This window comes from Trachypithecus francoisi, unplaced genomic scaffold (assembly GCF_009764315.1).
Source record: "Trachypithecus francoisi isolate TF-2019V2 unplaced genomic scaffold, Tfra_2.0 Lachesis_group11, whole genome shotgun sequence".
NCBI classification, from domain to species: domain Eukaryota; kingdom Metazoa; phylum Chordata; class Mammalia; order Primates; family Cercopithecidae; genus Trachypithecus; species Trachypithecus francoisi.
The window spans coordinates 19992230-20009720 of NW_022681456.1; the positions used below are offsets into that span (position 1 = coordinate 19992230).

Below are 17491 nucleotides of genomic sequence, written 5' to 3' on the forward strand. Positions count from 1 at the left end.
AACCCGGGAGGCGGAGCTTGCAGTGAGCTGAGATCGTGCCACTGCACTCCAGCCTGGGTGACAGAGTGAGACTCGGTCTCAAACAAAACAAAACAAAACAAAACAAAAATTAGCCGGGTGTGGTGGCGGACCCCTGTAATCCCAGCTACTTGGGAGAATTGCTTGAACCCGGGAGGCAGAGGTGGCAGTGAGCCAAGATTGCCCCACTGCACTCTGGCCTGGGGGACAGATTGAAAGTCCATCTCAACAACAACAACAACAATACAAAAAATTAGCTGGGCGTGGTGGCACACGCCTATAATCCTAGCTACTAGGAAGGGTGAGGTGGGAGGATCATTTGAACTTAGAAGGCAGAGGTGCCACTCTACCTCCCAGTGGGCCAAGATCACTCCAGCCACCCAGGCTGCAACAGAGCGAGCTGAGATCGTGCCACTGCACTTTAGCCTGGGTGACAGAGCAAGACTTCACCTCAAGAAAAAAAAAAAAGTACATGCTATAGTGTGTAAGGAATCCCTCCAGCTCCAGCTGTAGCCCCCATGTCTGCTCCATCATCTTCGCATCGTTCTTTACTCTCTGTGAGTATATTATTGAGCTGTGTTACTTTTGTTGCTTTCCTATTTTACTGAGAGCCCCAGGAGAGCGGCGCCAGGCCGTCTTATCCCTCACTTGCACCTCGCTATATCCCTACCATCTAGTACGTGGTAGGCACTCAATACACGTTTGTTCAACAAAAGATCTTATACATACATGCATAGAATATTTTATGGCCTCAGACTCACACTGTGTATATGGTTGTATATACCTTTTCCTCACCATTATGCTTTTTCAGTATTTTCCTGTTATTAAATCTTCCTTGAGAACATTTTTGAGAGAGCTATACAGTATTCATTTACATTGATATCTGTGCTTTACTTCCCCCCACCACCATCTCTTATAATCTTTATTAACCTATTGGGAGGAGTTTTACTTATTTATTTATTTGTTTTTGAGACAGAGTCTTGCTCTGTCACCCAGGCTGGATGGAGTGCACTGGTGCGATATCGGCTCACTGCAACCTACATCTCCTAGGTTCAAGTAATTCTTGCGCCTTAGCCTTCCAAGTAGCTGGGATTACAGGCACATGCCACCATGCCTGGCTAATTTTTATATTTTTAGTAGAGATAGGGTTTTGCCATGTTGCCCAGGCTAGTCTCTAACTCTTGAGCTCAAGTGATCTGCCCCTCTCGGCCTCCCAAAATGCTGGGATTATAGGTATGAGCCACCACACCTAGTCTTATTTACTTATTTAATTAAAAAGAATTATATAATAGAGACGAGGCCTCACTATGCTGCCCAGGCTGGTCTCAAACTCCTGAGCTCAAGTGATCCTCCTGCCTCAGCCTCCCAAAATGCTAGGATTACAAGTGTGAGCCACCATGCCCAGCCTATCTATTTATTTTTTAAGAGAGAGGGTCTTGCTATGTTGCCCAGGCTAGAGTACAGTGACACTATCATAACTACAGCCTTGAACTCCTGGGCTCAAGCCATCCTCCTGCCTCAGCCTCCTGAGTAGCTGGGACTACAGGTGCAAGCCATCACACCTCGTTAATTTTAAAATTTTCTGTAGCAACGAGGTCTTGCTATGTTGCTCAGGCTGGTCTCAAACTCCTTGCCTCAGCGATCCTCCCATCTCAGCCTCCCAAAGTGTTGGGATTACAGGAGTGAGCCACCATGCCTGGTCCTATAAAGGCCTTCTTGAGGGAAATGACTGATCAAGCAAAGGCAGTGTGTGTTGGGGGAGCAGATTGGGAGGATATGAGAAAAGTCTTAAGGGTGTTGAATTCAGGAACGGTATCTAGAGAGTTATGTGACTAGGGATTCCTGTGCCTAGTAGTGTATTGGGAAACTGGCTTTCAGAAACAAATGTAGCTTTTTCCAGTTTCCATACTGTAAATCCTACCCTAGTCAATTTCAAGTTCCCATGTGATATGGCTAAACATGGAGTTGGAAAGTTATGAGCGTAGTCGGCTCTCCAGTGCCGTTGGGAGCAGGCTCCAGGACACCCCACCATGCCCAGTCCTGATCCCTCTTCTGGGATGAGGAGCCCTCTCTCCTCCATGTCTGTGAGCCCTCCCTGGGCCCCGGGCCCAGCATCTCAGATCAAGCGAAGACTCAGCCTGTCCTGGACAGAGGGCCCATTGGGAAGGCCGGAGCCCTGACCTTGGAAGCTCTGTATCAGATTTCTCAGCCAGGATGAAAATCCTCAGATTCCCCCAGCTCAGCGATCTGAAACTGCCCTGGCCACTGAAGTGTGGGCCTTCGTCCATGCCTGGAATCTGGGGCTGGACCTGCATTTCACCTGGGCAATGTCTCCAGGACCTAGCCTCAGAGCTAAGCCACCAAATGGGGCTCAGTATCAGGCACAGGACGTCCCACAATGGCCATGACATTTATTGAGTGCTTGCAGTATTCCAGGCTGTGCTAAACATCTGGCACTTATTTCTTTTCCAGCCTCATGCTCATTCTAGAGGTGGATGCCATCAGTATCCCCACTTTACAGATGAGGAAACTGAGGCACTGAGAGAGTAACTCACTTGCCCAAGAACACTTGGCTTGGAAGTGCAGGTGCCAGGGTTCAATCCCAGGTCAGCCTGATGCTAAACCTTCTTCTGGTAAACCCTGAACTCAGCATTTCTCCCCACTTAAGTCTTTATGAAGCACCTGCTGTGTGTATCTTATGAGTGTTAGACTATGGAGGGAGATGGCAAGAAGATGGTTATGAATTTGCCTTTAAGGAGCTTGGGGTTGGGGTTTGGCCATTCCTTGAGCACCTACTATGTGCCAGGAATGATGCTAAGTGCCTTACTCTGCCCTCGAGATTAACTCTCATAATAACCCTGGGAGAATCACGAGCCTGCCCTCGCCCTGCCTAGCTGGATGGTCCCCCGCAGGCCACATACTCTCTCTGGTCTGCCTTTCCCACTTTGGTTCCTTGACATTGACTGCCCTAGGCAACCTCCAACTCCCTGCTAGTTTCAAGTCAGAGCTTCTCAGAACAACAGGAAATGGCTGGGCCATGTGGAAAGTTTGGGGAGTGTGGCCAGTGCCCCAGGCAAATTGTGGGGTCACACTCCAGATATTGCACAGGTGACAGAGCTGGCTTGCTGGGGGCCCAGCTGGCACAGTCTATATCCTTGGTATTTCCCCCTGGGGAGCTGGGGAAGGGTGTTTGGGTATGTGACTTCCTGCTTAGCTCTGGAAGATGGGCCAAGATTGCTGCGTGGCAGTTTGGCTGGCATCCCATGGGGGCTGTAGGAACAGGCCCCTCAGGTTCCATCATCGGGAGGTTCCAACAGGGGTCCTGGGGATCTGGAGGCCTGTCTGAGGTCTTTGCAGGCTCACGGAAGAAAAAGGCTCAAACGGTAGTTTCCACTAAATGTATGTGGTGGGGGGCGGCGGGGGCAGGGGGCAGGATTCTTGTCTTAAAGCTGCAGTTACATAGCAAATACCGTAAGTACCATTCCCCTCACCACCTTAGGTGGTATCTTTTCTTTGGGGGAGGATTTGGGGTAACTGATAAAGATCACAGTGGGCCAGGCGCGGTGGCTCACGCCTGTAATCCCAGCACTTTGGGAGGCTGAGGTAGGTGGATTGCTTGAGATCATGAGTTCAAGACCAGCCTGGCCAACATGGTGATATAAAAATACAAGCTACAAAAATCTACTAATAATACAAAAATTAGCCGGGCATGGTGGTGGGTGCCTGTAGTCCCAGCTACTCAGGAGGCTGAAGCAGGGACTTGAACCCGGGAGGTGGAGGTTGCAGTGAGCCAGGATGGAGCCCCTGCCCTCCAGCTGGGCTAAAAATAAAAATAAAAATAAATCACAATGGGAGGGGGTCTTTAACGACTCCTTTGGGCTATTATTGTTCTGGATCTAACCCTGGATGACCCCTCATGCCCTGCTGAGGATGTTGCAATACTTCTAAGCCTTGGAGCCTGTTCTGCTAGATCCATTTCCCAGATGGGGTTAACTGAGACCCCATCTCTGGTGGGTCAGAGACTCACCAGGCAGCCACCAGCTGGGGAAGGAATTCCAGGGCTCTGAGTTCCTCATCAGCCTGTCTGGGGTGCTGGGTGGGGAGTCAAATAGGGAGACTGGGAAGCAGACCATTGGGCTGCTGGCAGAGCCGGGCAGGGCACTCCTGGTCCCGCCGGTCTGGGCGTCGGCTCCTGCACTCAATCTGCAGGGGCACTCCCACTGGTGCCTGGCCTTTCTAAGAGGTCTTGGGCAGGTCAACAACGAACTCACAGGGAGAAATAAGTGTGTGAACAGATCTGTCCTGGGACAGGCCCTGCCTGTCATATATCATTTAAAATCAGAGAAATGTACAAACCTGGAGCCACTGGAGCAGAGAAAAAGGAAAGAAAATCTCTGCCTGGAGTGGAAGAGCATTCTGGAAGCCTTCCCAGGAGAGGTGACGCGTGGGCCACGCCTCAAAAGACAACAATCAGAATATCAAACACTTTCTGGATGTGTATTAGGTACTTGTCATTGTCCTGAGACTTTTATCTTCATTAACTCATTTAACTCCTTCAAAATCCTGTGACTGAAATGCGATGTCATCCTCACTCAACAGATGAGAAAACCAAACCAAAGCACAGAGAGGTTGAATGGCTTACCCAAGTCCAGACAGCTACCAAATGGAGAGCCAGGATTCGAACCCGGGAAGACAAATCAATTACTGACTGTGAGCCCTCCGCCAAGTTATTTAACCCCTCTGAATCTCAGTTTCCTTATCTATAAGCTGCGGGTAATGGGGTAATAGTGCAGCAGTGTGTAGTGCACATCTGTGAAGGCAAAAATGAGCTAATTCCAGTAAAGCGCTTAGAACAGTGCCTGGCACCCATGAAGTGTTCAAACAACTGTAGATGACTTTTTATCATCGCTGTAGTGGTTACCTTCAAGCCTTCCCCTCCCCCATCCAGCCGCGGCTTCCTCCTCCGCAGTGCCAGCCCGTGACGTTAGAGCAGAGTCTGGGTTCTGTGTTTAACTGGAAACTAGAACGAGATGGAAGGGGATGTTCGAGGCCCCTCCCTTGACTCTGAACATGCGACCCAGGGAACATGCGACCCTCTCTCGCGACGCCTCCCACCCACCGATAATACTTGCTCCTGTACCGGAGGCGCGGAGATTGGAGAGAGGAGGCTGGTGTCTGCATGGTAGGCAAGGAGGGGTGGGGGCGGAGAAGTGTGAATATGTTGAATGAGGGACAGGCGGGGACACAGACCATGTCTTTTGAGCCCAATGCCAACTCACCAGGAGCCAGCGGCCACGCCCATCAGGACGGGGGCCCCTCCCCACCTGGTAGTGCACCCTGGTCTCCGCCGCCCGTGCGCTCTGGCGCGCATGACTGGGGTGCCGGCAGAGGGCGCGCGAGGGGGGCCGGGGTCAGGCGGGGTACCCCATGGGAGGCGGGATTGGGGGGAGGTCCCTGGGCCGCCCCTCCCGCCCCCTGCCCGCCCAGCCCGCTTGCCTGGAGCTCCAGACGCCTAGGCAAGAGCCCGCTGCGCCCCCTGCGCGCTCCTCCTGCTTGCAGCAAGGCTCCTACCTGTAGAGTCCGGACGGGCGCTCCCTCCCCAGGCACCTCCACCTTCTCCTCCTTCGGAAGTCTCCCGTCCAGCTACCCAGGTCTTGGACAGGCGGCACCGGGACCCCGAGGCAGGGCGCTAGGCTTGAAACAGGTGACATGTAGACGTCCCCTGGTCCAACCTCGGAACCTGAGCGCCCTTCTGCCTGGAAAGTTTGTGGCTAGGCGCCATGGCCAAGAGCAGCTCCCTGAATGTTCGCGTGGTGGAGGGCCGCGCGCTGCCCGCCAAGGACGTGTGAGTACCTCCCGGGCGCTTGGGGGTGATGGGCGCGCAAGGCCTGGGGTGGGGCCGGGATCGTCCTTTCCGCGTGCCAGAGCGGGTTGGCAGGAGGGCGAGGGGTTCTTGTCTAAGACTGGTATTGGGGCAGATCCGCTTTAAAGGGGCGAGAGGCCCCATGCCCATGGCTGTCCCGGTGGGAGGGGGGCACCTAGACTTAGCAGATGTCCCGCCCCACCCCTGGGCAGGGGAGGGGATGTCTTTGTTCCAGGGATGTATTAAAGGGGGTCTTCCAGAGCTGAAGAGGGGATTAGAGGACCAGATTCTGTCAGATCTGGGAGGGACAAAGCCGGGGGGTCTCTTCCTTAGTCCAGTCATGTGTTGGAGGCGGCTTCTCCAGGCTGGAGTGGGGGCCTAGCAAGCGAACCCTGGGGAGGACCCTTGGAGGGCCTGGGATCAGATAAGCCCCAACATCCTGTGTGGATCTGGTGCTTAGGTTTGCAGAGTGTCACCAGGTGGCCCTCCAGGGTCCCTTTTACCCCAAGCCCTGAGCTCCCCAGTCTTGTGGCTCCCAGCCTCGTGTGGGCCTTCCTGGGGAGCTGAACTGCTTGAAGAGCCAACTCCCCGCTGCAAGCCCCTCCTCAGCCAGATGCGATGGGATTGGGGGACCCTATGACTCCCTTCACTACCAAGTCCCGAGATATGCTTCCCCCGGGGGCTGAGTCAGCAGCTGCTGAATCAGCAGAATGTGTGTGTGGGGGTCCCCCTCCTGCTTGGCCTAGCGCCCAGGAGGGGCTCTGAGGGCCTTAGCACCTGCGACAGGTGTGGGATCCTCTGGAGGACATGTGCTGTGTGACCTTGAACCTGCTTCTCTCTGGGCCTTGGTTTCCATTTGGGCAATGAGAGCTCTGGACCCGAGTCCCGTCTGGTTGCCTGGGGTCTATCATCCAGCTGGGAGGGTAGAAGACCTGTTAGGAGTTCCCCTGTGGCCCAGGTGAGCAGGAGCATGTATTGGGAGCCTTCGCCTGTGTCGAGGTTCAATCTTAGCTCTGTGCTGATTCCCCAAGCTGTGGACTCCCAGAGAGGACTTTCCTGCCTGATTTTATGACACTCCCAAGCCCCAAAACACTGCAGCTGTGTCAAGGGGGCAGCTGTTGAGAGCAAGTTTTGCCACCCTTCATCCTCATCGGCTACTCCAAATAAACACGCCCTGAATGAGAAGCAGAGTGTGGGCTGTGACAGTTCAGTGACTGGACAAGCCCCCCTCTTTCTGAGATGTCCCCTCAGAGCCCCTGGGAATGAGACAGCCTACACTGTTAGGGCATTGAGGCCAGGCTGGGGGCCTGGCAGTTGCTAGGCGGTGAAAGGAGTCCTTTCCAGAAACAGGGTTCTCACTCACTGAGCTCTGGCCCCTCTACCAGTCCGGGTGAGAGGTCATGAGGGGGCGATGGGTGTCTCCCCTGCACCTGGACACTGGCTCATGGTAACCTGCTGCTTCTCTGGAGAAGGGACTTGAGTCATGCCTGGTTCCTGCAGCTCTTGACCACCCTTCCTGCCCCCAATTCCTGGGCCAGTGAGCTATGAAATAGGTCATGCCCTAGAGCAAGGGTAGGGAGGAGTCACTTAGCCCCAGCTGGGGATGGGGGGGTCCAGCCACTGTGCCTCAGTTTCCCCAGCTGTCAGCACCCTTCTTCAAAGGGGCTCTTCCTGTAGGCTTCCTGTAGGCTTGGATGCCATGGGGGCTCTTAGGTGGGGTGTGTTTTTTCCCTCTTCTCCTAAGGGAAAGGGCCCAGACTCTGCCTAAAGCATTGCCAGGTTTTGGGGGCGTCCATTCTGGCCTGGGAGGAGGCCTCTTCAGGTAATTTTAGAGTTTTTACTATTAAAAATAGTAGCAGTCAGTCACCAAGGGCTTAGCATGGACAGGCCCTGTGCTTAACACTTCATATAGTCCAATTGGCATCTCTTATTTTACAAATGGGGAAACTGAGGAACAGAGCGGCAAAGTCACTTGCCTAAGATCACCCAGCTGCGATTTGAACTCTGACTACTCCATGCCCAAACCAGACTGGGCAAGCGATGGCTGAGGGGCCTGCTTTCCCAAGCTTGAGCTGAGTCAGGGGCCGTGGGAGAGGCCACAAGTCTGCAGAGATCAGGGGTCTGGAAGAAGCCACTCCCTCTTGCCACCATTGCCCTCCCTGATAGGAGTCTGATAAGGCCCTCATGCGTCAGAGCCCTGCAGCTGACTAGTGCTGAGCTCGGCTCCCAGGAGGGCCTGGAGGTCAGGCTGCTTCTGCAGGATGGGGCGTGTCTCCCAGCCCTCTGCTACTGGGATCCCAGCCCATCTGACTCCACATCTGTAGTTGGGGAAACTGAGGAATGGGAGCCTGCATAAAGGAAGCTTAGGGGTGGAGAACCCAGGGAGGGAAACTGAGACACAGGGCATTACCCAGCCACAGGTGTCTGAGGGTGAAGCCCAGATGGGGAAACTGAGGCTTATGGGGTTACCCAGTCCAATGGATTTGGGATGGAGCCAGAAGGGGAAATTGAGGCCTGGGGCACTCCACAGAAGGAGATTCAGAGGTGGGACCCGCAGAAGTTCATGAAGACACGGACCATCACCTGTCTAAAGTGTTCAGGGATAGAAGCCAGGTAGGGAAATGGAGGCATTGGAGCGTCCAGCCAGAGGGGGATAAGGGAAGGAGTCTAGAGAGGGAAACTGAGGCACAGGGAAGGGCTTATCCAGCAAGATAGGTTCAGGTTGGAGCCAACTCTTAGCGCCAACATCCCTCTTTCCTGAGGCGTTTGTGGATCTATACAAACTGGACAGAAAGACGGTGGCAGAGATCAAGGGAGTGGTGCTGGAGCATCGAGGGAGAGGGCCATTTGGATGGGTAGAGGGGGCGTTGGTTTAAGAACGCGAGTGGGAGACCATAAAATTGGATTCCAGTCCTATCTCCACTATTACTCCCTGCCTCCAGAAAAAGCACTCCATAAACCCAGTCATTCAGAAATAGCTCTGGAGGGCCAATGCATGCTAGATGTGGGGGCGGAGGTGGGGAAAAGGGGGACACAGACTCTCCCCAGGAGTTCACAGTTTGGAAGTGGCAGGGAGGTGGGGAGACGGACACTAAACACATAGAGAAATAAGGGAGGTTGGGCGCGGTGGCTCACTCCTGTAATCCCAGCACTTTGGGAGGCCGAGGCAGGTGGATTACTGGAGGCCAGGAGGTGGAGTCCAGCCTGGCCAGCATGGTGAAACCCTGTCTGGACTAAAAATGCAAAAAATTAGCCAGGCATGGTGGTGTGCACCTGTAATCCCAGCTACTCGGGAGGCTGAGGCAGGAGAATCGCTTGAACTTGGGGGGCAGAGACTTCTGTGAACCAAAATCGCACCACCGTACTCCAGCCTGGGTGACAGGGTAAGACTCTGTCTTTTTTTTTTTTTTTTTTGAGACGGAGTCTTGCTCTGTGGCCCGGGCTGGAGTGCAGTGGCCGGATCTCAGCTCACGGCAAGCTCCGCCTCCCGGGTTCACGCCATTCTCCTGCCTCAGCCTCCTGAGTAGCTGGGACTACAGGCGCCCGCCACCTCGCCCGGCTAGTTTTTTGCATTTTTTAGTAGAGACGGGGTTTCACGGTGTTAGCCAGGATGGTCTCGATCTCCTGACCTCGTGATCCGCCCGCCTCGGCCTCCCAAAGTGCTGGGGTTACAGGCTTGAGCCACCGCGCCCGGCCGACTCTGTCTTAAAAAAAAAAAAAAAAGAAGAAGAAGAAAGAAGATGATTTTAGATAGAGGTCATTTTAGACAGGACAGTGGTGGCCAGGGACAGCCTCTCGAGGAGGTGACTTTGGACTGAGACTTGAATGGCAGGAAGGAGCCAGCCATGGTAGTATCAGGGCTAAAGTGTCTTAGGCAAAGGGAACAGCAGGTGCAAAGGCCCTGAGGCTGGCCCGGGGCCTGATGAAAGACAAAGGAGGCCTGTGTGATGGGATGGAGGAGGAAGTGAGGGGCCTGTTAGACAGCTTGGGATTTGCAGGTGACTGTTATTATGAAGGGGGGATGGAGCTGGCCTGAATTGGCAGATGACTTATAGCTACTTAAGGGGCTGCAGCACATCTTAAGAGATTTTGAGGGTTGATTTTGAGGCCTGGGTTCCCTGGTCTTTGCCTGTAGGGAGGGTCCGCTGAGTCTGTCCCTGTAGAGGGCTGAGGAATGGGGAGTCCCCTCCCCAGGGAAGCTCCCAATGAAATGAAAAGCTGGGGACACAGCATTAAAGCCCCTGCAGGGGAGAGCTGGGGGCCAGAGCATGATCCAGCCCAGCATTTGAGTTCCTCCAGCCCCCAGGAGGTATGTGTGTGAGCATCACACCTGATTTATAGAGCAGAGAAACTGAGGCCGAGAGGGAAGGGGACTTGCTGAGATGGCACAGCCAGAGGGTGGTGAAGCCAGGCATTCAAGATGCTCCCCCTGACATGCTCTGGGCCTCTGCACTGGGCTTTTCGGGGCCAGGACTCTGAATCTGCTGGCCTCAGGCCTCCCGATTCTATTTCTATGGGTGGAAGCCCAGAGCGCACAGATGTGGTGGCCTGGGCAGCTGTGACATCTTCTGCTGGTCTCCTGAGGTTCTACTTCTGAGCTGGACTTGCTGTGTGACCCTGGGCAAGTCCCCTTCTCTGTGCGTCCATCTCCCCTGCCTGTGTCATGACTGGGACCCTCCACCCATGGCTGCCCTGTCAACCTGCTTCCTCCCTGAACCCCCTCCTTCTGCAGGTCTGGGAGCAGCGACCCCTACTGCCTAGTGAAAGTGGACGACGAGGTGGTGGCCAGGTGAGGGGTGGCGACACCAGGCCTGGGGGGAGAGGAGGAAGGCAAGGGTCTCTTTCTAGACCTGGGGAGTCTGGGACCAATAATTCACATTTAAAGGGGTGCTTACCCTGAGGGGGACTCGCAGGCCTGAAGGGGGGTGATTTGTGCACAGCTGGGACTGCCAGCTCCTCTTCCCAACCAGCCCTGCCTTCACCCTCTGGACCTGATGCTGTCCCTGCTGGCTCCCTGGGGCTGACTCAGCGCTGCCAGCCTGTGCCTCCTACAGTGGCCTCCCTGGGGGCGGGCAACTCACGCTTGACTGGACTGGCTGGTTCCGGGCCTGCCGGGTGCTGCGGGCACTGGGGATATCTGTGTGCATGGGCGCGTGCATGTGTGTCTGTGTGTGCACCTGCCCAGCTGGGCCTGCTTGTGAGTTGCAAGGGTGGGGGATGTTTCGGGGCTAGTGTGAGCGCCTGTGACCATGTGCATATGTCCTCGTGGGTGTGCAGGGCACAGGCTCATGTGTGTGTACCAGTGTAGTGTATGTGTACATGCACGTGCACATGGCTGCCCTGCACATGCATGTGAACACCAATGCCTGCCAATTTGGTCACACAGGCACTGGTGTGGACACATGTGAGGGTGTGAGGATGTTTGGGGTGTCTGTGAGTCTTGCAGGGGGACATCAGGTTGGGTCTTGCTTGGTTCCCACCCCCGCAGGCCGAGGGAGAGCTCTCAGGGGCCTGATGGGGGTGGGTGGGCTGGTGGGTGGCTGAGGCCTTGGTTCCTATGGAGACAGCAGGATTCAGGATGCTCCTATTCAGGTCCAGATGGGCTCAGAGCTGGGGGTGGGGAGCCTGCCTGGGGGAGGGGCCAGCTGCAGCTCCCCTCTCCACTGACTTCCCTCCACTGTCCTCCCTGTGCTCATGCTGGCCCCTTGATACAGTCCCTGACACCACCCCAACCCCACAGATTGATTTTCTGTGTGACCCCAGGCTGCTGTCTCTCCCTCTCTGGGCTGTAAGAAGCCTTTCAGCTCAGGAGCTGGGGAATGTTCAGAAGACCTTTGACTGGGAAAGGTCAGGTTGGGGGAAAGAGGGTATTTGGGAGGAAGCACTGGGGGTCCATCTGAGGTTGGTGCCACTGGGCTGGACGAAGAAAGCAGTGTGTGTGTGTATGTGCGCGCGTGCACATATGTGCACTCTTTCTTAGGGCACAGTGTGGTGAAAGGAGGGAGGAAGGGAGCAACAGGTATGAGAACCAAACTTTGCATCCACAAATGTGGCTGTGTCTTTACTGGGCAAAGCAGAATCTTTGTTCTCTGCTGGGTAAAGGGAAAAACCCATGCAGGGGTGTCAGGGCAGAGATGCTGTGCGTGTGCACCTGTTTCTGGGCTTGTCTTGGTCCCCATTCCTCCTGTGCCTCCCTCCCGCTCACTGTGTACTTCAAAGCCCTGAGTGCTCCGTCCCCTGCTCACCACCTGTCTCCTGGCCCCTCTCCCTCCCCCATTCCCACCAGTCACCTTCCTATTCAGCTCACCAAACTTATTGCTGCCACAGGGCCTTTGCCCATGCTGTTCCAGCCTTCTGGAATACTTGTCCTTGTGCTCGTTGTGTCTCCCCACGCTGCCTGACTAGCTCCTACAGGAAGTCTTCCCTGATCCCCTCCGACCCTACCCCCAAGACCCAACCAGGGGCCATCGAGCTAACTCCAATCCCAGGACTTCTCCCATCATGTCCTAATTGCTGGGAGACAGCGCCTGCTTGTGGAAGGGGGACCTGTGGGGTAAACCCTCACACCTCTTCCTCTGATCCCTGGAACTCAGCACAGGCTGGGCCCATAGTCCAAGTGAATGTCTGTGGAGTAATGAATGAACAAATGAAGGAATGGAATTGTGTGTGTGTGTGTCAGTGACTGTGTTTGTATGACTCTGTGTGTGTGTGTGTGTCTATGTGTATCTGCTTTATATCATTGTAAGCTGTGAGTGTGTGTCTCTGGATCTCCGAGTGTGTCTCTGTGTTCCTGACATATGTCTATTTTCATGACTGTGTCTGTTTTCTGTGTGTCTATCTGCATGTGCCTCGTGTCTGTATTTCCAAACACAAAGGCACATATTTTTAGGACTTTCTGAGGGTGCATATGTGTATCTGCTTATGTGTAAATGTGTCTCTGTCTCTGGCCTCCTTGACGTATCTGTGAGCGACTCTGTCTCAGTGTGAATCGGTGTGTGTATATCTGCACATATGTTTCTGCGGGTCGCTGTGCGTGTCTGTTGGTCTCTGTGTATCTGGGACCTTAGTTGTGTATTGGGGCCCTGTGTGTGTGTGTGTGTGTGTGTGTGTAGGATCATGCGTGTGTTTTGTGTATGTGCCTCTGTGTGTGTGTGTGTTGAGATCTCTGGTGTATGTCTGATACTCTGGGTATGTGAGTGTTGGGGGGTGTGTGTGTGTCTATGCCTGGATTGGTACATGCTCCAGTGTCCCTGGGTGAGTACATATCTAGGATCTTGGAGTGGCTGTCCTTGGGTGTGTGTGCGTGTCTGGGCCCCTAGCCGGGTTCGTGTGGGGGTCTCTGAGTGTGTGTGTTTGTCTGGATTTCTGTGTGTGTGTGTGTGTGTATGTGTCTGGGTCTCCAGGTGTCTGCCTCCTGTGTGGCCCAAGGACCCCCAGCCCCCTGCACCTCCTTTCACAGGACAGCGACTGTCTGGAGGAGCCTGGGCCCCTTCTGGGGGGAGGAGTACACTGTGCACCTGCCTCTGGATTTCCACCAGCTGGCCTTCTACGTGCTGGACGAGGACACCGTCGGGTGTGTGGCTGGGGAAACTGGAATGTGTGGGTTGGGGACCCAAGCCTGGGCACCTGAGGGGAGAGGGGATGTGGGTCCACACCCCTGAGGGTGTGCCCTCCCACCCAGACCTTGACACCTGCCCCCACTTCTCTCTGGGTGGGGCAAAGGGACCCCTGACTCGGACCCTCACGTGCCCACCTTCCTCCAGGCACGACGACGTCATCGGCAAGATCTCGCTGAGCAGGGAGGCGATTACAGCTGACCCCAGAGGTGGGCGAGGGGCACGGGCAGAGGGAGGAGGGGGCCATGCCCAGGGTGGGCATTTGCAGGGGCATAGCACGTGGCACAGGGAAGCACAGAGCCCTCAGTGGAAACTTATTTCTCTTGTTGCTTTTGTCTTTACTTTTTGTTTGTCTTTAATTCTTGTTGTTAGAGACAAGGTCTTGCTCTGTCACCCAGGCTGGAGTGCAGTGGTGCTATCATAGCTCACTGCAATCTTGAACCTCTGGGCCCAAGCGATCCGCCCATCTCAGCCTCCTGAGTAGCTGGGATTACAGGTGCACACCACCACACCCAGCTAATTTTTTCAGAAATATCTTGTAGACATGGAGTCTTGCTATGTTGCCCAAGTTGGTCTTGAACACCTGGGTTCAAGCAATCCTCCCCCCTTGGCCTCCCAAAGTGTTGGGAGTACAAGTGTGAGCCACTATGCCCAGCCTTGTCTTTAGTTTTTGAGCAGTTAATTTGTTTGCCTAGTTCAATATTCAGATTTTACAATAAGCATCCCAGCTACTCTGTTCCCTTCCTGACATTGTCAGCTTCTTGTGTGTCCTTCTAGAAATACTTTAAACATATATAAGCAAGTAACAGTCGTAATAGCAGGCTGGGCATAGTGTGTCACACCTGTAATCCCAGCACCTTGGGAAGCAGAGGCAGAGGCAGGAGGATCGCTTGAGCCCAGGGGTCCGAGAGCATCCTGGACAACATAGGGAGACGCCCTCGCTACTAAATATAATTTAAAAATAGTAATAGCAGCAAACATTTATATACTGTATATATAAATATAAACATACAACATATGTTTATATGTAATAAATACATATGTATAAATATTATTCTTAACACTAAGTTCTTTACATGTATGGACTCAGTGAGGTAGGTTCATCATAACCCTGAGAGGTAGGTGCTGTAATTATTAATGCCCACTTTATAGGTGAATAAACTGAGGCACGGAGGGTTAAATGATTTGCTCAAGATTACATTATTAAGTCAGACAGCCAGGATTTGAACCAAAGTTGCCTAGTTCCAGAGTCTGTGCTTTTTTTTGTGAGACAGTGTCTCATTCTGTCACCCAGGCTGTTGTGAAGTGGTGCAATCTTGGCTCACTGTAGCCTCAACCTCCTGGCCTCAAGTGATTCTCCCACCTCAACTCCCCAAGTAGCTGGGACTACAGGTGTGCACCACTACGTCTGGCTAATTTTTGTATTTTTTGTAGAGGCAGGGTTTCACCATGTGAAACCAGGCTGGTCTTGAACTCTTGGCGTCAAGTGATCCGCCTGCCTCGGCCTCCCAAAGTGCTGGGATAACAGGTGTGAGCCACTGTACCCAGCCGAGTCTGTGCTCTTAATACTGCATTTTTCTGGCTGGGTGCGGTGGCTCACGCCTGTAATCCTAGCACTTAGGGAGGCCAAGGCGGGCGGATCACGAGGTCAGGAAATTGAGACCATCCTGGATAACAAGGTGAAACTCTGTCTCTACTAAAAATACAGAAAATTAGCTGGGTGTGGTGGCGGGCGCCTGTAATCCCAGCTATTAGGGAGGCTGAGGCAGGAGAATGGCGTGAACACAGGAGGCGGAGCTTGCAGTGAGCCAAGATCACGCCACTGCAGTCCAGCCTGGGCAACAGAGCAAGACTCCGTCTCAAAAAAAAAAAAAAAAAAAAAAGCCGCATTTTTCTGTGCTTATACAAATTGCAGCCTTTTACACTCTACTCTGTATCTTGCCTTTAAAATTTTTTAATTAATTAATTAATTTTTGAGATGGAGTCTTGCTCTGTCACCCAGGCTGGAGTGCAATGGCGTGATCTTGGCTCACTGTAACCTTCGCCTCCTGGGCTCAAGCAATTCTCCTGTCTGAGTCTCATGAGTAACTGGGATCATAGGGGTCTGCCACCACACCTGGCTAATTTTTGTATTTTTAGTAGAGATGGGGTTTCACCATGTTGGTCAGGCTGGTCTCGAACTCTTGACCTCGAGTGATCCACCCGCCTCAGCCTCCCAAAGTGTTGGGATTACAGGAATGAGCCACCCCACCTGGCCTGTACCTTGCCTTTTTACTTCACTAAGTATCTCTGAGATCTTTCGGTAACAGTGCTGTCAGAGTTTCCGCATTCTTCGTTTGGGACGGCATCGTGATGCTCCATTGTGTGGCTTTACCATTATTTGTTTGACTAGTTCCCTATTGATGGCATCTAGGGAGTTCATAGTCTTTCCCTGGTTCAAGCAATGCTACAATAACTAGCCTGTACAAATAAAATTTCACACATATGTAAGTTATATCCATCAGTCAGATAAATTCCTAGAGTTGAATTAAAGAGTACACACATTTGCATACTTGATAGTTGTTGTTATATCACCCTCCATGGAAGAGGTAACAATTCACTCACCCCACACTCTCGCAAACAGTTATCAAACTTTTTGTGATCAATTAGTTGTAAATACTACCGCACACAGACCAGCCAGTTATCAAACTTTCTGATCTTGTATCTGATAGGTGAAATATTGCCTCAGCAGCATACGTTCATTTTGCACTTCTCTCTCTCTCTCTCTTTTTTTTTTTTTTTTGAGACGGAGTCTTGCTCTGTCCCCCAGGCTGGAGTGCAGTGGCATGATCTCTGCTCACTGCAAGCTCTGCCTCCTGGGTTCACACCATTCTCCTGCCTCAGCCTCCTGAGTAGCTGGGACTACAGGTGTCCACCACCACGCCCAGCTAATTTTTTGTATTTTTAGCAGAGACAGGGTTTCACCTTTTTAGCCAGGATGGTCTCGATCTCCTGACCTCATGATTCGGCCATCTCAGCCTCCCAAAGTGCTGGGATTACAGGCGGGAACCACTGAGCCCAGCCTCATTTTGCACTTGTCCATGAGCTTTTTTTATATGCAGCTTTGAAGAATCACTTTATTTTCTCTTCCACTTATTGTCTACTCATACATGAATTTCCCCCCCTCCCACTAGGTTGTTTGCCTTTTCTCATTGATTTGTAGGAGCTCTTTACATATTGGGGGAGTTAATTCTTTGTCATATTAGCTGCAATATTTTTTCTCCCTTTGTCTCTCATGTTTTGACTTTGCCTATACTTTTTTCATGTATAAAATTTCTTTTTCTATATTTAATATCATATTTACTTTTGGTTCTGAATTTTCTGTTAGAACTAAAAAGAACTTCCCAACTCTAAGATTAAGAGGAACATTTTAAAACATAATTCCTTCTAACATTAATGTATTACACACACATATATATGTGTTGTGTATGTGTGTGTGTGTATATATATATATATATTTTTTTTTTTTTTGTAGAGACAAGGTCTCACTATGTTGGCCAGGCTGTTCTTGAACTCCTGGCCTCAAGCAATCCTCCTGCCTTGGCACCACAAGTGCTGGGATTATAGGTGTGAGCCACCATGTCTGGCCATTTATTGCATTAAACAAAAAACACATTTACGTCTTTGATCTATTTGGAATTTACCTAGATATAAGGTATAGTAAGGATAAAACTTTATTACTTTTTGTCTTCATGACTATTAATTGTCTCAATACCATTTATTGAATAATGCATTATTTCTCTCAGTGGGAATTAGTTGAAAACCTACTATGTGCTGATCATCATTATAATCCTATTTCATGAGGGTTTACTATATGCCAGGCATGGTGCTAAGCACTTTACATTTACTTCTCAACACGCCGGTGAAGTGTCCACCAAAATAATCTCCAATATACAGAGGCATGGAGAGGGGAGGTGACTTCTTCCTTCTAGAAGGTGCAGAAATCGGAGTCCAA

At 52.2% G+C, this 17491-nt stretch overlaps 1 protein-coding gene across 3 annotated transcripts in view; it reads left to right on the plus strand.

Annotated features, from left to right (window-relative positions):
• The first annotated feature begins 5503 nt into the window (after nucleotides 1-5503).
• Nucleotides 5504-17491, plus strand: part of RASAL1 (RAS protein activator like 1) — a 38412-nt gene continuing 26424 nt past the window's right edge. For 2 of the 3 annotated variants that reach the window (XM_033220512.1, XM_033220511.1), the window contains exons 1-4: nucleotides 5504-5863; nucleotides 10614-10670; nucleotides 13341-13454; nucleotides 13645-13706. In XM_033220512.1, the coding sequence (XP_033076403.1) occupies nucleotides 5799-5863; nucleotides 10614-10670; nucleotides 13341-13454; nucleotides 13645-13706 (298 nt within the window). In that variant the 5' untranslated portion in view covers nucleotides 5504-5798. The remainder of the gene's footprint in view (nucleotides 5864-10613; nucleotides 10671-13340; nucleotides 13455-13644; nucleotides 13707-17491) is intronic. The other variant, XM_033220510.1, reaches the window with a different exon arrangement.